The 22221-nt window shown below is 44.6% G+C and overlaps 1 protein-coding gene across 2 annotated transcripts in view; it reads left to right on the forward strand.

Moving 5' to 3' along the window:
- TMEM154 (transmembrane protein 154) overlaps nt 1-22221 on the forward strand; it is a 41205-nt gene that overhangs the window by 3856 nt on the left and 15128 nt on the right. Inside the window, exons 2-5 of one of the 2 annotated variants that reach the window (XM_032855514.1) lie at nt 2744-2797; nt 15691-15951; nt 16046-16084; nt 21801-21828. In XM_032855514.1, coding sequence (XP_032711405.1) covers nt 2744-2797; nt 15691-15951; nt 16046-16084; nt 21801-21828 — 382 coding nt within the window. Of the gene's footprint in view, nt 1-2743; nt 2798-7351; nt 7392-15690; nt 15952-16045; nt 16085-21800; nt 21829-22221 lie in introns of those variants that run through there. The other variant, XM_032855515.1, reaches the window with a different exon arrangement.

Below are 22221 nucleotides of genomic sequence, written 5' to 3' on the forward strand. Positions count from 1 at the left end.
TTGGTTGGGTCAGAGACCGGCCTACAGCAAAAGGGATGGAGCAAATTGGTTTAACTTTGGCCTGTAGAGGAGGAAGGGAAGGACTGCAAGTTGCAGCAGGAGGAACAGAGCATCTGGGGATTAGCAAAGTTAAGACCAGAAACAGGAAAAGTGGAATGACAAAGTCACCAGTAAGAGGCTTTAGGGTGTGGGAACCAGGGAGAGACAGCACAGCCTTGTGTTAGCTGCCCTGGGAGAGCCCTGCTGAGATCTGACCTGGTGGACCAAATAGCCTTCAGGCACCAAAGAAAACAGGCAGGAAGGGATTTCCTGGGGTTTAAAGTCCCTCTGTGTCTTTAAAAGCCTGATCTAAGGATCCAGAAGACGGCTGGATCCTGGCTGGGTTGAGCCCGATTCTGCAAAAAAAACCAGTATGACCTACAGTCTGCCTACCTGTGTCGAGTTTGCACCACCCTCAAATTTTGGCAAAGATGTGGAGAAAAAGGAACTTTGCAGTGCGGGTGGGAGGGTTCCCGCAACCCCCTAGCCTATCCTGCTGCTTAGCCTGTGCTTTGGGCTTTTCATTTCAGTTCTATTTTTCACTCTAGACAAATTTTTTTACTTTTTTCTTGTTAATTATTCCTTCTCTCAGGTCTTTTTTTTTTTTTTAAACGTAGTCTTTTGTGCTAACTTTTATCTGCACTTTATGTAGACCTAATCTTGTCGCTCATTGCATCTGTTGATTCCCATTCATGATAGATATCTTGGGGGGGAAGTGCGCCTGGGTGGCTCAGTCAGTTAAGCGTCTGCCTTCTGCTCAGGTCCTGATCCCAGGGTCCCGGGATTGAGCTCTGCATCAGGCTCCCTGCTCAGAGGAGAGTCTGTTTCTCCCTCTTTCTCTGACTGCGGCTCTGCCTACTTGTGCTCTCTATCTCTCTGTCAAATAAATAAAATCTTAAAAAGAAAAAAAAAAAAGGAAAGAAAAAAAATTGTGGGGGCACTGAGGACTTGCTGTGGCACACAGAGGATGACTTCACCTCATTTGACAGAAACCCAGATTTCTGATTCCAGCACCTAGTTACTGTAAATACTTTCCCAATACAACCTAGTCCTGTCGCCACGGAACTGTTTGGAAGATACGGAGGCAGGGATGTGCCGGGCTGAAGCTTGGACCTCAGGCTTCAAGCCTGGCTTTGGGTTGGAGATGGGACAAGCTGAGCAGTCTTCAGGGGCCAGACTCCAAGAGCTGTATGAGGGGGTGCCAAAACCTCACGAAATGTACGAGCCAACAAAGCAGCGTCTTCTGTGGGGGCAGGTCAATCCCAGAAATGGGCAGACAAGGATGCCAAAGTCATTGCCAAGGAGAAAGAAGTAGACAGAATCAAACTGAACATCAGAAGAGGGGCCAGGGTCCACAGTGTCAGGATGATGGTGAGATCAGCCTTGGGGTGGCACACCTGACTCTGATTCTGAACTTTGCCAAAATCATTGCTCCTTCCTGTCCTTCTTCCCTCCCTCTTTCCATCCTTTCCTCCCTCCCTCTCTCCTTTTCTTCCTTCCTTTCTTTCTTTCTTTCTTTCTTTCTCTCTCTCTCTTTCTCTCTCTCTCTCTTCCCTCCCTCCCTTCCTCCTTTCCTCCCTCCCTCCCTCCCTCCCTCCCTCCTTCCTTCCTTCCCACAGCCTGGTATTTTAGCTTTAACTTTTTTTAAAAAAATATTTTATTTATTTATTTGACAGAGAGAGAGAGAGAGATCACAAGTAGGCAGGCAGAGGGAGAGAGAGAAGCAGGCTCCCTGCTGAGCAGAGAGCCCGACTCGGGGTTTAATCCCAGGACCCAGAGATCATGACCCAAGCCGAAGGCAGAGGCTTAACCCTCTGAGCCACCCAGGCGCCCCTAGCTTTAACTTTTAACCCAAGAGATGGACCGAAGTCCCCTGAAAGCGTGATATAGCCTCTTATGTCCCAATGGGCCCAACCTTTGTTCTAGGAAATCCCCATAGGTAAATTTGTCTCTAAATTTAAATTTCCTGTATCATTTTTTCTTTCTTCTTAAAAAAAACAAATTCTGGGGGCTGGGGATTTCCTTGTTTTTTTGACATTTTGTTATACTGTAAAAAGTTGTCTCATATTTCATTCAGTATCTCTGGGTGCTGCATATTGGGAGAATTTTTCAGGTTACCAACTGTATCGGATTACTGGAAAAGGAAATTTTTCTATATAATCAGCTTGGAGAACAATTTGGAAATATTTAGTCAGCTGAATATGTTCATACTTGACAACCCCAACAATCCAATCCTAGCTATATACCCCAGATGAAGAAGAAATGCACAGCAAAGAGGCATGGCCAAGAATGTTGATTGTAGCATTGTTTGTGAAGATGGAAAAAATAGAAACAACTTAAATGTGCATGCACAGAAGAATACATGAAATTTAATACAGTCACAGCATGAGATATCATGAGATATCATACAACAGGTAAAATTAAGTAGCCCAAATGTATGAAGATGACTCAATCTCAAATGCAGTGTTGGCCAAAAGAGCCAATTGAAGATTATTATGCACAGAATGATTATATTTATTTAAATTTTTAAAAAACACTCCAAATTATGCTTTTATTGCTTAGGGATATAGGCATATTTGAAAAGTTGCGACTGACACCATTAACTTTAGGAGAGTGGTTACCTTTGGAGAGGGTGGGAGGGGAATGAGATCGGGGCGGAGTACAAGAGGGTCTTCAACTGCATCTCTGATGTGATTCTTTTCAGAAAACACCACGAGAGGCCTGGAGACAGCAGATGAAGACCCAAGGGTCAATTCCAGTGAGTGTCCTGTTTTTTTCTGACCTGGAAGCTAAGAATGGTTTTTGTGTATTTGAATGCTTAAATGAAAACTTATTTAAGTGGTTAAATGAAACCTGCCTTTTGCTTTCTGGACCACAAGATCTAAAATATTTATTTTCTGTTCTTTAAGAAAAAGTTTGCCAACCCATCCTCTGGTCAATATGGAAAGGTATAAGAAAATCAGTGGTGGGTACTCAGTTATCTGTTACATTGTTCTCTCAAAAAAAGGTAAAAATAAAAAAGTATAACCTCAATACAGTTATTACCTTAAAAAATTGATATCATCATATATCCAATAATGTCTAATTAGCTCTGATAATTATCTTATAAATGTTTTTTAATAGTTGTTCTGTTCAAATTCGGATCTAAACAATATCAACACATTAAAAAAAAAGGCAGGTATACATTCATAATGAAAAATAACTAGAGTACCTTTGAATACTTCTCGAGCTTTCCTCTATCTTTCCTTTCCATTGTTCCCAATCTCTTTGAAAGACAGTCAACATGCCTTCATCTCAGCCCACTGACATCTGGCTGCTGTGTTAAGAACAGCCACTCAAATTCCTCTCTCTGGATTCCCAGTGCCCTCTAAATAGCTATTTAGGCATATGGGACTCCATACACAAACAATCATACACAACGGCTTTTATTAAACCACGTTATAGCTATTGATGTATGTGCCATTGTCCCTACTTACCTGTGTTTTCCCTGGGAGGCATAGACCTGGTTTCATTTGCCTTTATATCCCAGGACCTACAACAGTGTCTGGTACATTATAGGCACATGACTGACTGAGGAATGACATGAAATTTATCCAAGATTTACATATATTCATGATAAAATCATAACCATTTAAATAATGAAATGAAATTGTGGTAATACCTGGATAAATATGATTTTTTAGTTAACCATATTTTATTTTATTCCAAAATGTTAACTATTCCAAATAATTTATATATAGTTTACTTCTGTCTTCTCACACCAAAAAAGGCAACAGTTACTACTTCCCTTCCTGTAGAGAATATTATGTAGCTGTATCTATGAGTAGTACTGAGAAAGTACTTTTTCTTAAAAAAGATTTTATTTATCCATTTGGCAGACAGAGAGGGATCACAAATAGGCAGAGAGGCAGGCAGAGAAAGAGAGGGGGAAACAGGCTCCCCACTGAGCAGAGACCCTGATGCGGGGCTTGATCCCAGGACCCTGAGATCATGACCTGAGCTGAAGGCAGAGGCTTAACCCACTGAGCCACCCAGGTGCCCCGAGAAAGTACTTTTTAAAAAAGATTTTTATTTGTCAGAGAGAGAGCACAATCAGCAGGGAGAGGGAGAAACAGGCTCCCAACTGAGCAGGGAATCCAATGCTGGGCTCAATCCCAAGGCCCCAGGATCATGACCTGAGCCAAAGGCAGGCACTCAACTGACTGAGCCACCCAGGTGCCCCCTGAGAATGTATACTTATCCATCTTCCTCTCAAACTAGGGATGAAGTTCAGACCCAGGAAATATGCATTGAGCAGCGTGACAAATTGCAGAAATGTCTGGTAGTCACAAACATTTTGGGGAGACTTTTGAAAAGGATACAAAAGGAAAACAAATTCCATAGATGATAAATTTCAAGCCAGTAAGAGATGATTTAAAAACTTGAAAAAGAAATAAAATTTCTGTAACATAAAATAAATAGAAAAATCTGCCAGGGCGGTGGGGGAAGGGGAATGACAGCACAGAAACATTTCCTGATTAATTAAAGAAGGTAGTTTGAAAGAAGAGTTATTTACTGGAGAAGGGTCCATTTGGTGGTGGCATTTTGATTTCTTTTCCTTGAAACAAAACCACCAAATCTAGTTTGTTTCTGAAATTTCCACTTTTCTTCTATGTGTCTTTGCTATATAGGAATTAAAATGTCTTTATTATTTATTATTATTATTTCCTGCTTCCCCACCCTATTGTAGTTTTCAGAAACAGGAGACCAGTGGTTCCTAGGGCTTGCGGACATGTGCTTTCTTTCTTCCATTGACAATATTATTTTAAAAATTCATGTATTCTTTTTTAAACATAATGCTTCCTTTTTATGTTTAAGATTACTAGATTTAGCAAATAAAAATAAAGGACACCTAGTTAAAGGTAAATTTCAAATAACACTTCTTCGTGTGTGTTTAAGAACATCTTGTGCAATTCAGTATAAGCAGAGGCCACACAAATATTGCACGCGACACATTTATGCTAAAAAATTATTTGTTGATCTGATATTCAAATTAAACTGGCCATCCTGTACCTTAGTAACTCTATGACTAGGATTATCTTTTCTCAAGCAAAGACCATCCTTATGTTGGTATATCACTAAGAGCACAGGCATATTGGCCATGTACCCAATTAACAAATATTAGAAGAAAATTTAGGCTGAGTCCTAGATCAATCATGCACATAATAAATAAAGGAAGTGTGCTGGAAAAAAAAACAAAACAACAAAAAACATCCCAGTAATTGCATAGACTAAAACCGGGAATCCAAGAGTGGGTCAACATTAGAGAAACTTCTAATGTAATTCATCCCATTAAACACCAGAAGAGGAAAAAAAAAATTGTAGGATCATAATGATAAATGCAGAAAAGAGGCTGGCAAGAGAGTGGGACCACCCAGCATCAGTAGTTCAAGCAGCAACACTCAGTTCTCAGCGCTGGAGCCCTGTTAGATCGGCCGGGATGGAGGGGCAGGATTGAGTCTTTCTCAAGGTAAAGTAGGATCAGAAGCAAGCAGGGCTTAGACACCTGGTATGGGAATTTGCTGATCTCAGAATAGCCAACCCCCAATCTGCTCTCCTCAGACACTACTTTAGGGACCTCGGGAGATTGTCTCCTTCCTCAGCCTCCCAAACTCTTGCTCTGTGCTCCCCAGTAGGCTGGTGATGGGAACTTCTGATTACACCTTGTCCCCCTTTCTCCTGCAGCTGGTGATGAGGGTACCGTAGTCCCTGAGATACTAGCCCACATCTCGTTTCCCTGCTCTCCTGTCTTCTGATTTGTCACAAACATCCATCTACCACTTCGTTTTTTGGCTTGTCCCTGTCTTTCGGTTGCTTTCTCTGACAACTCTGAGTTGTTATGCCTAGATGGAGGGCTCTGTGCCCTGCGGAGGAGCCCACCTTTCCCTACTCAGAGCGGGGCTGGTAGCAGGCCAGGGAGAGGACAAGGGCATGGCCAAGAACATTTGTTTCCAACTTACTCTCTAGAATTGTATTCTTGAAACTGGCTATTCAAAAGAGAGCTAGAAATATAATACAAATAGAAAAGTATTCAGATTACTAATGACAATAAATATTATTTTAATAAAATCTTTTTTTCCATTTCAAAGCACTTGTGCATCTATTATCCCACTGATGGTAGAAAGAGTATTAAATATGAAATATGTATGTGTATCTGTCCCATAAAAATACTTAAATTCCTTCAAACTGCCAGGTACCACAGGCTAGAATAGGTCTCCAGTGTGCAAAAAGGTAGTCAGATGATCAAAAATGCAGCTTCCGCAGGTGAGTAACTTCAGACCGGGACAACCTGAGGGTCTGGGCAAGTCTGATTAAATATGAGTAAGCTTTCTCTTAAAAAGACATCAAAATAAACAGTTTGAAACAGAAAAGACATCAGAGCACTGTGGGCCCCCTTCGTGGGGCATGTTTTCATCCGATAGTAAATTGTAATTGCAGGTGTTTCTCAAGGCAATGTGGTGAAAATAGAACCAAGCTTCACAAGTAAATTCCCAGAGCAGGCTACTGCAGGGAAGCATTTTACCAGAAGACCCTCCTCAAAATAAGCAAAAAGAACATTTGTCAACCTTCTTTCAACATGAGACATCATCCCCTTTAGTCAGTTGATGGCTGGAGAGAAAGGGTGTGAAAAACACAGGCACCGCTTTCCCCTGAACCTCCCTGTGATAGAACCTGCCCTTATCCTTCAGTGCTTTGTCTCCCATCAGTTCAGCCACACTTATGCTGACCATATCTTCTTCAGATAAATATGTCAGGAAAAATATTTTCAGGAATATTTTCAATTAACCAAAATTGTTAAATACATCATACAACAGAGCAAATAATGAAAACAACAATCGTTCTGAGTCCCTAGTCCTGTCCCCAGAGAATTAGGTCACCTGTGGAAAACCATGTGGAACACTAGATTCCCTCCACCCCACCAAACAAAAACTACAAACATGAAATTTCATCACTCAGGAGTCTTCACTTGGCATTAAACCGTTCCTCTCATTTTCCAGTGTTTTCTTTAAAATTCAGGTAACCTTTTGAGGAAACCACTTAGTTCTCTTTGTAACTAAGAACGCACTGTATGTATTCTTAGAAGAGGGTGGACAGAGAGAGGAGGAGAGGATATTCTTGATAAAAAGGTGAGAGATGTCCTATTATTGTCTCTCCAACTAACCTGACTTATTTACATTTCCTGAGCAACTTGTACCCAACGGCGACTGCACAGCAGACAGGGTTCCAGGAGTTAGGGAGAGATACGGCGCCAAACCGTGGAGGCATTTGGCAATAAACAAGTACCTGAATGAACTCCTCTCAGATTATAAACAGTAAGCCAGCATTGTTTTGAAACCAAGCAAACCAGAGAAAGGGCAGAACACTTCAGAAGCCATGAAGGATTGTGTCCCAGTGGCTCACCATCAAGGAGCCATTGTCCATCCACCTGGTGTTGGCATGTTCTGGCATCAAACGGCATCCCCTTCCCACAGACAGGCTGGGGCCCCATGAGTCTGCTGAGTCATCTGTTCCCATTCTTCCCTGGCCCATCACAGCCAGATTCCACAGATGCTGAGCCACTGGTTTGTAAAAAGATGCCAGAACCAGAGAGAGAGACCATTCACTTGATGGCCACATACGCCTATTCACCTATTCATTTTGCTTCCAGAGGCTTCTTTCTGTGTAGGGGTCTCCAATCACCTTTAAAGCTGGTGAGGACTATCTTCACGAATAATGACAAATTAAAATAAAGTCAAGTGAATTACAGTTTAATTCAGTAACTCTCAACCCAGCATACTTCCTTACTGCATGCTTACTGCTGAAAGCTCTGGGGCAGCTTTGAGGACATATCGTTGCCCAGGTGCAGCTACAGATACCCTCACATAACGGATGTGGGTGTAGCTTAAAACCCACCAGGCAGTGTTGGTGGACCGTGAGTGTTGAGAATAAGAGGTGTTACCAATAATTAAGCACAACTAAATAAGCTTGTCTGGGCAAATTAGACCAATAGCTCAAAGTATGGCTCCAGACCAGCAGTGGCAGCATTGTGTTAGAAATGAAAATCCCTGGGGCACCTGTCCGGCTCAGTCAGTAGAGCATGTGACTCTTGATTTTTGGGTTGTAGGTTTGAACCCCATGTTGGGTGGGGAGATTACTTAAAAATAAAATCGTAAAAAAAAAAAAAACAAAACAGTAACCCTTAAAATTCTTGGCGTCATTCCAGACCTGCTGAAGCAGAGACTCTGGGAGCAGGGGCCGGCACTCTGTGTTTGAGGAGCTCTCCAGGTGATTCTGACGCTAACGCTTGAGGACCACTGGTACAAACCTCCAGGCTGAACTGTCTGCGAGCACGGCTGCTGGAGATGAGGGTTTTATGCTCCAGCACATTCTCTCATGTTCAGACTTACTCAGGAAGTCATGGTTGTCACAGTGCTCTCTCAGTCCAGCCTGGCCAGAGTTTCTCAGGAGCTCCAGGCTTCAGTGATGATTCTTCGGCTACTGCATTCCGGTGATGGAGTTGGCAGCTTTTGGCATCCAACTCCCTGACCTCTGGCTCTTCCCCGGTTTGCCAAGGAGGAGCACAGAGAGCAGGAGGGGAGGGTGCTAGAGTGGCCCAGGGGGAGACTGGAAATGGGTAGGGTTGGGGTGCAGTGGTTCTCAACCTTGGAGTCACCTGGAGAACTAAAAAATACTGAGGCCGGGGCTCACCACAGATATTGGAGGTAAAGGTTTGGCTATCAGGAGAGTGGAAAGGTTCTGAGGTGATTCTTTCATGCAGCCAAGGCTGAGAACCCCTGGAGAGCTTCTTGGTTTGATTTTGTCTCATCCTTCTCACACTGACTGGCTCTTTGCTGTGTGCAGCCCTACAGAGGGCTGAGAAGTAGGCTGACCTCTTGAGTTTACTGTCTTGAATGTCTTGAAATTCATATCCTCCTGTTACTCCTCAGAGCAGGAGTGAGTTTGAATGCCTGCCTTGTGTTTCCTTTCATTTCATTATTTGAATTATCAACTTGTTAAAAATCACAAAATAAAATGAAATATGGGCACCTGGGTGGCTCAGTAGGTTAAGCGTCTGCCTTCAGCTCAGGTCATGATCCTGGGGTCCTGGGATCCAGTCCGCATCTGACTTGCGGCTTAGCAGGGACTCTGCTTCTCCCTCTGCCCCTACCCCCCTTGAGGGCACACGTGCACGCCCTCTCTCTCTTTCCCTCTCTATCTTGCAAAAATAAATAAAGAAAATCTTAAAAAAATAAAATGAAATAAAAGTTGACATAATATGGGCACAGAGTCCACATAACAAATGAAAGAATGGGTCCTCTGATTGAGGCCCAACCTACTTGATGCTATCCCAAGTTTACGCCATTCTCCTGGCCTTGTTCTACTTTACAATATAACAGCCGCATGGCATTCTTTGAGTTGGTACTAATTCTTGCTTTTTGGGTTTTGTTTGTTTTCCCACTTAAAAAAAAAAAACAACAAAACTAGAGCTAGGTTGCATATTTGTTCCACTTTCAAAAAAAGAGGAAGTTAGCTGGTTTGCCTGGCTGGGAAGCAGAGTCATTTCCACTTAGTGATGGTGTTTGGAAGGCAGCTGGGGGGGGGGCTGTTGGGGGGGGGGGGGAGTGGGGGGGGGGGGGGGGGGGTGTGTGTGGAGTGTCACGTGCCTGTTCCGAGGCTGGGGCTGTCAGGCTTACCAAGAACATTTCCCCCACTTTCCGACCTACCTCCGAGGATTTGCCCCAGGGTCCTTGCCAGATGTGTGGAGTATGCGTTCCAGATGTGTTTGCGTGCATATTGTCAATAATCTTTCGGAAGGGACGCTGCAGGCGCAACTGAGCTGGCAATTTTAGGATTTGAGGATTAAAAGCCAAGTGGAGCGCTTTCCTCATTCCCATGCCAACACCCAAGATGTAGAGATTTGGCGGGACCTGAGTGGAGGGAGAGAGACGGTGAAAGGGAGAGTGCAGGGTGGGGGCGGGAGAGTGTGCATGGGGACCCCTTGAAGACAGAGCTTCCGTGGTGGCCTGGAGCCCTCGCCGCCGCACACGGATTCCCTGGGCAGGTCACTTGCAGGGCCCGGGCCCCGCCGGGTGACCCTTACACAGCCTGTCCAGTACTTGTCCAGTACTTGTCCTTGTACTGTCCTTGCTCTTCCTTCTTCTCTTCTGTGCTTTTGCAGCCTAACGTCTCTCCCTTTTCGCTCACAGGCTGGACCCTCTCCATTTCTTCAGCTTTCTCAGTTTTAGCCCCCGCGCCATACATATTTTACCCCGAAATATGTCCAAATTTAGGTAAGCAGACATAACAACGACAAAACAATGAAGCCGTTATAGCGGACAGATTAGTCCCCTGGGGAGCAGCAGAGAAACCAGTGAGTCTAGAGAGGGGGGAGGGAGAAGGGGCAGAACATAAAGGAAGTAGCAAATCCACCAGCACCTGGCAGGAGTGTGGGGCTCTCTGGGTTAGCCTTAGCCGCATTTTCATGTCTGTGATTCCCTTTGCTCTTCGGGGGACATGGGGTAGGCAGGAAAGGGGCCTCCTTTCCTGGCCTTTAAGAAAGGGAAGGTTGAAGCCGGGAGGGGCTTTCGCAGGCCCTGTCAGTTGGCATCCTGCCTGCCACGATGCCACGGAGATGTCCACAAAGTCCACGCACCACACAAGACACGGCCCTGAACGTTCTGCTTCACACGTAAGCCCCAGACTCGCTTCCTGAAAGAGAGTTCTGGGTTTTCCCGTAATAGTGCTGGACCCCTTAGGTTGGTTATCCCAGCAGCATAGGATGGTTCCTACAGGAAATCACTCTTGACAGTTATGGGCCTCAGCAAGTGTTGCTTAGAAAAGGCTGGGGTCCAAGGCATGTCCAAGGTAGTGTGGCTTTAGGGGGCCCCGTGTTCATTGGGTTAAGAGTTGCTGTTACCCCATGGGCCACAGGACAACCTCCATAATGCTCCCGAGAAACATCCCCTGAGTTGCCCTCTGGACTCCCCTGCCTTGTCTTGTGATCCCTGGTTCCTCTGCAGTTCCCACCTTGGGTTTGTCCATCCCTGGTTTTCTTCTGAACTCTTACCTAGGTCACCCATGCTTGGTCACTGACCTGATTCAATGGCCCACCCTGATTTCCCAGCTCCCCTGTTGATGACATGTAATGCTCCTGGCATGAACTCTTGGGACTGATCCCCACTCTTGGTCAACTTCTGCCCCTCCTTTCTCATCAAACACTCTCTGCACACCCAGTATTTTCCCAACTTACTTTCTGCCAGTCCTCATAGTGTGAGGCCTGGGCTGGAGCTATCTCGGAGAAGTTATGAGGGCAGACCTCTAAGAGTAGTTTGGTGCTGTCTCCTCTCCCAACTGCACCCAACCCCCTTGCCCCTGCTCTCTCTACACTTGAGATGAAATACGGACAGTACAGGGGTGCCTGGGTGGCTCAGTTGGTTAAGCATCTGCATTTGGCTCAGGTCATGATCCCAGGGTCCTGGGATCTAGTCCTGCATCGGGCTCCTTGCTCAGTGGGAAGACTGCTGCTCCCTCTGCCTGCTCCTCCCCCTGCTTTTGGTCTCTCTCTTTCTCTGACAATAAATAAATAAAATCTTCTAAAACAATACAGATTGTACAGGCACACGTGCCAACTGAAGGATGTATAGGGGTATTTATTGTGACATCTCTGAAAATGCAAAAGAAACAACCTAAATTTCTGTGAATAGGAATAGGTTATGATACAACCAGATAATAGGGGGAAAAACAACTCCCTGTATAGAGACAGGAAATAATCTTGAAAACCAGTTTTTAAGTAAAAAAAAAGCAAAGGGTAGAACATATGTAGACTTTGCTACCTTTTGTGTTAAAAACAAAAACAAAAACAGGAAATGATACTTACATAGGCAGGGAGTTTCTCTGGAAGGTAAAAGAAATAATGGCCACCTCTGGGGAAGGAACAGGAGTAACTAGGGGACGTGGTGTAGTGATATTTCCTTTCTGACCTTAGTACCATGTGCCTAAGTACCATGTCTAAGTACTTGTACCATGTACAAGTATCATGTCTAAGTACCATGTGTCTAATAATTCAAAAATCCTAATTAAAAACAAGATAAACACTATATGTGTGGAAATGTGGAAGTAGATGGGGCTTTGGGGATCACCCCTTAGTTGTACAAACTAGGACAGTAGGCCACAGAGGTGAAGAATTCATTCAAATTCCCACTACTACGAAGTGAGAGAGTTGTGACTGGAAACTTCCTTGTCCTTTGGCACCTATGCTTTAGGGAATGCGGTTTTCAAACCCCATGTGGCAGAACTTATAAATGTCAGGGTTGTAACCCAGGGCAAGACATTCGAGACTCAGTTTCTTCATCTGTAAAATGTGCACAATAAATTTGTCATGAAGATGAAATTAGGCAGTGCCTGTTATCCTAGCTAGTTCCTAGCATACAAAGCATCGGATTAATGCCTGTTACCATTATTTATTATTTTTGGCTATGATGGTGTTGGATGGGGCAGAGAGAGTTGGATGGGGAGGAAGGTTCTCATAGAAGCATCTGGAGATGAAGGCTTGTAAGGTAAAGAAAAATAAAATAGGGAGAGAGACTGACCCCTTGGTTCTTACTTATTCAGGTAGTCACTAGAGATTCTGAGAGAGTAAATGAGGCTTCATGTGGAAAATGTATGTTAGGGTGTATATGAGAGGGATATGGGGAGAGGAATGCCAGCCCTTTTCACTGCCAATTGTCACTAAAGGCCAGCCGTGACCAGCACTGCCCCTTAGGCTGAAAAGTGAATGTGCAACCTGGGACCATCTGGTTGTACCATTTCTCTTTCATTCCTGATTATCCAAATGCCCTCGTTATTCCAGCTACCACATTTCCTTCCTTATTTTCTCTTCTTCTGGGGCCGTGGTCAAGTGGTGACTCAAAGCCTTCCTTAGAGGGATGGATGGTTGAGCGTCCAGCTCTTGGTTTTGGCTCAGGTCATGATCTCAGGGTCGTGGGATCAAGCCCTGAGTTGTGCTCTGTGCTCAGCAGGGAGTCTGCTTAAGATTGTCTCTCCCTCTCCCTCTGCCCTGCCTCCTGCTCCTGCTCTCTCTCTCTTTCTCTCTCCAAAATAAATAAATTTTAAAAATAAAATAAATAAAACTTAAAAAAAAAAAAAAAAGCCTTCCTTGGAGAGGTGCCAGGCCCATCTTGCTGTTCTGGGCAGCTTTGCCCACAGTGCACCCGGGCTGAGGAGGAATCCTGCAGAGCCAAGTTTCTGGAACCCATCCCCTCACCCTTCCCTTTCGTGACAGGAAGCCACCTCCTTATAGGCAGAGGAGCAAGGACAGGGGGTTCCCTCTCTTGTTCACCACTCGATGACTGGTAATCATCCTATTCCTATCTTATCAGAAGGAAAATACCATGTGAGGTTTAACGCTCGGGTTCTGCGACTGGCCCTCTTGGGTTCAAATCCTCCTCCATGATTGCTCTGTGACTATGGGCAAGCCGTGTAACCTCTTTGCCCCAGTTTCCATCTGGAAAAATGGTAAGGGCAAATGAGATAATCCAGGTAAAAGACAGAGCACAGAACTTGTCTTGGTCAGTTCTCTAGGAAGGTTAGCCTAACATAGTGACGGCAGCCTCAGCTGTAGTAGAAGTAAGGGAATGAGATAAAAGGCAAGTCTGGGGATTTGATCAAGGTCCATGAGCACTGACCTCAAGGAACAGGGTCAGTACCACCAACTGCACCTGCAAAGGTGCTGCTCCCCTCCCCTCACCCCTGATGCCCTGTAAATGTCTCGTCGTCTCTGGTTGGATTATCAGTGAAGCATGCTATTTGGTCCCAATAGTTCTGCAAACAAGGGGACTCTAATGAAAAGATTGTTCTGTCCTCTAATGAAGGACAAACATCTTTTCCTGGTTCAGGGTGATACATGATGAATCAAAGCTCTTAACATAGGTTATTATTATTAACTTATTTGTTTCAAAACATATATATAGACAAAGCCACTTACCCCAGACAGAGGTCAATAAATAGTAGACATTTTTTAAAATCCTGCTTTTGGCAGAAACACGTGAGGGACACTGGTTCCTGCAGTTTGTGATTGATTCTGATGGTTTTGGGTGGCATTTACCAATGAGATTTTCAAGTGGATTCTGGGCTCTTGGAGGACACTGAGATGTTGGTCTGTATAACAACAACAACAACAACAACAAATTAGACTATGATCAAACAAATGTTTTTATAAATAAAATCAGAGGAATCCATCATCATTGAGTCGTACAGATAGATAGCAGTGGCATGGGCCCTGCAGGGACCCACTCCGACATTCCGCAGGGCGAACTGACCTCTGAGTAGAGAGCTTGGCTTGTAGCAACTGACTTTTCTATTTGCACAGCACCTTACTCTTTAGAAAGAATTTTCCCATCCGTCACCTTATTGGATTAATTTTCTATGGCCCGAACTCATATGCTCTCTTCCTTGGCGGGCCCCATTTGAAGGATAAGCAATGCTATGCTATGGTAGGATGAAAACCTTCTGCTTACCTTACTGTGATCACTACATAGCCAAGGTGAGGGGAGATTTGTCAGATAATTGTCAGGCTCATAGTCCTTCCCTGCCATGGGATGAGCCCCAGGATGGCTTTCCACACAATCGGAAATTCAAACAGAATAAACTTGCTTAAAGTTTCTTAATAGGGAAAGTTCTAAAAATGCTTTTTATGAAATACATTTAAATATTGGAGTAGTTTCCTTAGTCCCTAAGGGAACTTCCTCCTGAGAACGTCGCCTTACAAACGAGGTACATGCTGTGTTTTTATTTAGAACCCAGGAAAATTTCTGTCAGATAACCCCAGAGAGACTCAGTACTCTGCACTATGTGGGAACAGACACTGAAACCCAATCAGTCACCCCAGTTTCTAAGAATTCTTCCACACTGATAGGTAACCTTTTATTAAAAATTAGGACAGTCTGGGACACCTGGGTGGCTCAGTCAGTTAAGTGTCAGAGACTTGGACTCTTGGTTTGGGCTCAGGTCATGATCTCAGGGTCGCGGGATCCAGCCCCACATTGGGCTCTGTGCTCAGCGGGGAGTCTGCTTCAGATTCTGTCTCTCCTTCCATCCCTCCTCCTCAGATCCTGTGCTTCCTCACGCAAGGGCACACACAATCACACTCTCTCAAATAAATAGATAAATAAATGAATAAATAAAATCTTCAAAGAAAATTGGGACAGTGTGCATTCCTTTATACATAAGTGTTGCAAGGAAAGTAGTTCACTTCTAGTAGATACGAATTTAGGTTTATCCAGAAATGTTATTGAAATAGCATGAATCCCCTATAGGAGATGTTCTGGAATATCAGCCTTGACACCACAAAGCTTCTCAATGCCTTTCTGCAAGCTTATCTAACGTACCTGGTCAAGGCTAACCTGCCTGCATTTGTGGAAGTTTTCTCTCGGGGCTCTGATCCCATGTTCAATATACTCCCAGCCTGAGCTCCATTTACGTTTAATCGATACTCGGTCACCCTAAACTGGAAAATCAAAGGCAGGGGACCAAGTTTACCACGGGATGCGTGTAGGATGTATTTAAAAATCATTGAAAACATGACATAGTAGCTTTATATCCATGGCAATCTCAATTTTGTGTGTGTCCCTACAGATTTTTTTGAGGAAACAGAAGAGTCAGCAGATATGTCCCTGGAAGAGGAAAGAAGATATGAAGATTCTAATATACAAAATATATTTGATACAGTGACCACAGGAGCACTCACTGCAAATTCAAGTTTCAGCGACTTTGACGAGGATGAGAATCAGTTAGAGTTTTTATTAATGGTGTTGATCCCACTGGTTTTATTTGCTCTCCTATTTTTATCAGTGATAATCCTTATAATACGCTATAAAAGAAAAAAAGCCAAACAAGGTAAATATTTTGTATGTTCCCATTTCTGGACAATTGCTTCACGTGTTAACAAACCATCCGTAAAACAAAATATTTTTTTGCTTCTTCTCCACAGAAACTTCTAGCCGAGGATCTCAGAGTGCCTTACAGACATGTGAGTAGGATCCTAACGCTGTCTGGAGTGGGGAGTGGGGGAGGAAAAAGAAGGGAAAGGTTTTAAAGTTGAACAACCAGGACTACATGAAATAGTAAATGATGACTATTCCCTTATTTTTCAAAAAGGGAATGGCTTCGGCCTAAATCGAGATTTAAAACACACAGCTGCCATCTCTGTACCTAATCCAGATGAGGGCCTTATCTAATATTGGCCAAGAGGTCCATGCAGCTTTCCCTAAATTGGAGGAAACATTCAAAATGGCGAAGCAGTGGGTCGGCTTAGGATTGGGGAAGGGAAGGTTGATACCCTGGGCTCGTCTCCACCGGAAGAGGATTCTTCTGTTGTATATTCTGTATATTATATATGATATATTCTGTATATTTCTGTTGAAGATACTGTTTTCTTCTCCATGCCCCATCCCAATCTGATTATGAAAAGACCCGAGTAAGCATGGTTCTTATTCTCATTAAAGCTATGCTAACTTTTGTATGAGATTCCTAGTAGGATCAAGATTACCAGCATCAGTCTGAAACCAATCTGATGGAGAATTCCCTAGGTCAGAGATCCCTCTGTGTGTATTCAATTCCAAATCTAGGAGCAACAAATACTAGGTGTCAGGGTTTTCTAAGTCCAGAGCAGACTTGAGTACTTTTGGCTTGTACTGGTAAAAATGACTTAAAGTTGAAGCCTTTGGTTATTCCAAAAATCACTCAAGAATGAGACCATCGCTAATGAGCTACATATTGATATGTATATACAAAACTCACTCAATATCCCTCACACTCACTAACAGGGCACCTCTGGCTTTGAGATTGTGCCCTTGGCCTGCGGGACTGGCTCACTGTCCTTGACCGGCAAAGCCTTTAAGCTCTCGGCAGGAGCTATAAATGGTCATTTTCCATTATACCAGCAGGTATGGTAAATGTGAGCTAGGGAAGGAGCACTGATGTGCGTTAGCTTTCTTGGCAGGAGCCAATATCATAGATTCCAAGGGAGTCGAAAAAACACATGTTTCTCCACTGCTCCACTGCTTGAGAAACACATGTTTCTCCACTAGGGTGACCTAGTAACAGTGTTCACATGGGAGCTCCTTTATAAGCTAAAGAAAAAGATAAAGCAAACAGAGCTGTCTGAACCCCATTTTTTAAACCTCAGGGACAGTGAGAACTTCCTGCCTAAACCGTAGCCCAGTAGCCCATCTTATCTAATGATGTCATGGGGCTTGGGGGGGCAGGATGGGGGTGTCCGTTCAAATGTGCATGCTTTCAGGCTCTAAATACAGAAAGGGATTTTTCATGGAACTTCACCGTGAGCATCTCCAAGTTCAAAAGCCATTTGCCATCAAGAACTGGCCTCCTTCTCAGAAGGCTCATGCACCCTGTACTGGAGCCACTCTCCCAAGTATTTGCTGCTCCCAGAGCCTGGCTTACACGTTCACGATGTTTTCTTACATGACTGGTTGACACTACTCTCCTGTTTGGGATTTCCTTCTTGTCTGCTTGGCAACCTGCCACCTTCTTCTTCCATGCCTAGTTCTGAAGTTTTTGTGAAGCCTTGAATAATCACTCCCTGGGCAAAATGAATGAATCATGGCCTCTTCTCGGCTCTTACAGACTGTGGTCTCACTTACGGTGCACAGTATTTATGTTGGCATAAGTTGGTGACTTGTCTTTTTTTTTTTTTTCTTTTTGGTCTCTCTTACTAGGTTATGTTCTCTTTAGGACCAAAAGAACCAAGGACTTGCCTTGTTTATCTTGTTTAATGGTGTGGTTTGGAGGTTAGAGTGTGGACTCTGGAACCACACTGCCTGGGTGGTTTTTTTTCCTAGCCCTATGACTTCTCTGATTCAGTTTCCTCATCTGTGAAATGGGCAAATCCAACACTGGGCTTACAGAGCCGTCGTGAGAAGTAAATGGATTCATCTATGTAAACCACTTAGGAAAAAGAGTAGCTGGCATGTTGTGTTAGCTGCTGCTTCTTATGATTACTGCCCCTTCAACCCGACACAGTGTGTAGCCCACCACATATATCAGTGGCCCGATAATTGTGGTTGAAAGAGCGAGTTCATGAAACTGTGTTAGCACTTTTTTTTTCTTTTTAGAAGAGCATCTACCTATTCCCAGAGATAAAAAGAAACTTGAAACTTATTCTTGATACAAATTGGCACCTTCTTTTTGTTTTAAATATACCTCACTTTAAGAGAAACAACATAGACATCTTAAGTTTTCAAAAACAATTGCTTATCACAAGTTTTGATAGAGAGAGCTTTATTTGAATATTTCCTTTACTATAGATATGGATGGTTCACTGCTTAACACATGGGTATCTCTTCAAACAAACTAAATGCTGGAAAGTTGATCACTCCTGTCTGCTGAAGTCCGTATTTAATGTTATAATGCAAGCCAATTAAAAGAGAGAGGCGCCTGGGTGGAGAAGTTGGTTAAGTGTCGGACTCTTGATTTTTGGCTCAGGTCATGCTCTTAGGGTTCTGAGATCGAGCCCCACATCAGGCTCCATGTTCAGCAGGGCATCTGCTTAAGATTCTCTCTCCCTCTTCCTCTGCACCCCCTCCCAGCTCTCTAAAAAATAGATAAAAGGAGACAGTTCAAATTAACAAAATCTGATTTAAATATTTTTTTCTTCCAGGAGAAATAAAACTGTCACGCTGGGTCAGACCAGCATTTTGCTTGCAAAGCATCTAAAACAATGTTTTGTGGGAGGGCATGGATGACGTCCCCTCAGCAAGTTAGAAATAGACACATTTGTTCCCCGCCCTCTCCCAAGTGAATAGAGCCTGGTGTGTTCTTCATCACCAGGAAGTAAGCCTGTACATTTGATGACAGGGGAGGACCTGGCCAACACCTGTAGCAAGAACCCTTCTTCTGACTGGCAATCACATTCTTCCTTTGGGCTTGTCCATTTCAAGTCCAGGAGAAGGAAAGTGCTGGGCGGTAACTCTGTTCTACTGTCCTTCCTAGACCTCCAGGAGTTACATTTGCAGTTGTTCTTATTTAACATTTATTAAGGGTCTCCATGGGTTATGTCTCTATGAGAGCTGCAGGGAAAACAGCTGGCAGGAAAGCCTCACTTTAGGCAGGCTGTGACATCTTGGCACCTGGCACGGCTCAGTATATCTCCAGAAAGATACTCTCTCTCTTGCTGAGGGTTCTGAGTGGGGAAAAAAGCTTAAGCAAGTCAGTCTCTTAAGGGGCTCTGGCCCCCACTGCGAAGGCCTCCCCCCTGCCCTGCCAGCCCAGCAATCCCACTACCAGAGGTGCACAGAAGAGAGTGACTGACCGTGGGGCGCGGGTGGCTAAGTGGGAGTAACTGGGAACTGGAGGGGGAGGACAAAGTGGGAAGGAGGGTATGGAATGGAAGAGCTGTAGGAGGAAAGATGGGATTAAGAGCAGATGGAGGTTGTGTAAGAGGTGCATTTGCCCTCCGGTTGCAAAGGGAGTAGATGGCTATAAATAAAGACATAAAGGCCAGGTGGAGTGGTGCAGGCAGCGCCTGATTGCTGGGGACATGTAATTGGTCTCCCTCCTGGCTTAATGCTCCGAGCCGGTGAGCTCTCCCAGATGTTTTTCTGTTGCCATGGCGGCTGGGCCAGGGGTAATGGTCTCAGAGCAGGGGAGAGGAGGCCACAGAAGGCTCTCTGCTCTGTTTGAATACTGATTACAGGAGCCTCGTGTTTGGTGCGTCTGGAGCACTTTTGTAATGGGTTTTTAAACTTTTCTGTCGTCTGCATGCAGGGTTGGCTTTCGCTTGCCACAAAGCCTGCAGGTGCTCAAATTATAAAGATAAAACCCTGCCTTCTATGGTGGGGCTGTGCGGCCACTTGCTCTCTGAGAAATTAGAGTATGTTTGGGGGTTGGGCTTGTTACTAAGCAGGAAAGGAGGGGGAGGGAAAGGGGGGGAAGTGACACAACAGAGGGATCCTATGGGTCACCTATAGGAGAGGCTCAATTGTGTAGTAAAATCCCTTAAGGAAATAGCATGTCAATTTAAGATTTTAAAAATACATAAAAAATGCAAGATGCATATACTCCCCTCTCCCCAGTCCAAGTGTCTGAGGATCAGGCATCTGCAGAGAGCTTCCGGTTCCTACCAGGGCCAGAAAGGCACAACCCAGAGGCCCTGGAAGGTAGGCAGTCATGGCACGAAACTTCCATCTGTGCCTAGCTTTCCTGGATCAGCAACACCATGGAAGCTTGCCAACCCCCAGGAAATGACACCGGCTCCCAGCTTCCAGGAGCTTGGTTCCAGGTGCCTGCCGGCTGCATTTCCTCGATGGGGATCTGCGTTTCTGCAGGCCTGGCAAAAAGAGACCCCTGACTTTCGAGGATCAGGAACTTCTGACTGTTCGGGGGACCTCTGCAAAGTGGTTTGCTTCTCAATGGTTTCACATCATAGAAGGTGCTGGGGGCCTATGCTCTCCAGTCACGTGTCATCACTGCCTTGTTTCTCTGGAGGCATCCGTTTCCCGGCCAAGCAAAACAGAGCTGGAACCGGGGCCCCGGGGTCTGCTTCTTGCTGCACGTTCATGTGGAGCCCGATGGGCATTTGATGTCCTGTTACCTGGTTCTCACATCGCCCGCAGCAACACAAAGCTGGTTTGCTCAAAGCTGCACTTTTATAGCATTATGGAAGTCTGAAGCATTGGACATGAATTTAATCTGCGTTGGACCATCGACATTAAGACCTTCTCATTTATTCAATACCTATTTACCGGGTGTTTGCCGGCTACTGTGTTAGCTGGATGGAAGGTGAGGGGCAATCAGGGCGAACAAGACCGGCATGATCTCTGTCTTTCTGGAGCTATGTTTTAGCCAGAGACACAGACAAAATTAAGCCGATGAATTGATCAGCGATAAATTGGGTCAAACGCTATAAAGGAGTAAGAAAGGTGCTGGGCTGGGGAACAACGGGAAGGTGGGCCCTCCTTCAGATATAGGGTGCTCCTTGAGGAGACAGTATAAACTGAGACCAGAAGGGGAGTGAAGAGTCCAGCCAAGCAAGCAGCAGGGATGAAAGCAGAGTTCGAGGGGAACCCTTGACGGAGGTTACCACAGCCTGCTCCGGAACAAAGGGACAGTCACGGTGTTGGGCTTGATGTGTCACAAGGAGAGATGCAACAGTGATTTTTTTTTTTTAAAGCTTTTATTTACTTATTTGACAGAGGAGAGATCACAAGTAGGCAGAGAGGCAGGCAGAGGGAGAGGGAGAAGCAGACTCCCCGCCGAGCAGAGAGCCCGATGCGGGCCTCCATCCCAGGACCCCAGGATCAAGACCTGAGCTGAAGGCAGAGACTTTAGCCTGCTGAGCCACCCATGTGCCCCAACAGTGATGTTTTGAATGGGATATTTTGGGGCAGAGGACCAAGGAGCCATCCCTCTTGTCTCATTCCTACATGCCTTCCCTCACACTGTTTTCTTCTTTATATGGATTAAAAAAATAAAAAGGGATAAACTTCTGATTTGAGTTACCTCTCAGAGGACCATCTTATCTTAAAAAAACAAACAAACAGATTTTATATGGATGAGGACCTCGTTTCAATATGGCGCATGTCTGACTCAGGCTAACTATTGCTCCCTTAAAAATGCTATTTGAAGTCATCTCTTATCTTGGTAAAGGAGTTTTCAGCTGTGGTTGAAATAAAAAGTTGTTACGGACAGTGAAAGCTAACATGACCTTTGTATTTTCTTCTCTTTAGGTGAACTGGGAAGTGAAAACATCAAAGTGTAAGTCCTCGTTGCCTGTGACCCAGCTCAGTGAGGACAGGGATATCAGGGAGAGGAGCAGTTTAGAGAGCCATCTGCCTTTTTAGGAGTTTTTATTCTGATACCCTTGAGGGACCCTTGAGGAGCTCTTATTTCCTGGACTCCAGGAGAGGGCCCTGAGCAGCCTACTAGGGGAGGGGGATGCAGACTAGTCCTCCAACCCCAATTCAGGAATCTGGGCAAAGAACAAGGTCCTCTTCAGAAAAAAAATCTCTTTTGACTGCTAACAGTTCCAAACGCATTGTAGTTCAATACTCTGATTCTGGGTGTATTTCAAGGACATCGGTTCATTTATTCTGGTTAAACATTTTATCATCAGGAAAGATAGGTTCCCTGGTATCAAAGGAGGAGAGC

The sequence above is a fragment of the Lontra canadensis genome, unplaced genomic scaffold (assembly GCF_010015895.1).
Source record: "Lontra canadensis isolate GAN:19392208 unplaced genomic scaffold, GSC_riverotter_1.0 scaffold10, whole genome shotgun sequence".
Taxonomy (NCBI): Eukaryota; Metazoa; Chordata; class Mammalia; order Carnivora; family Mustelidae; genus Lontra; species Lontra canadensis.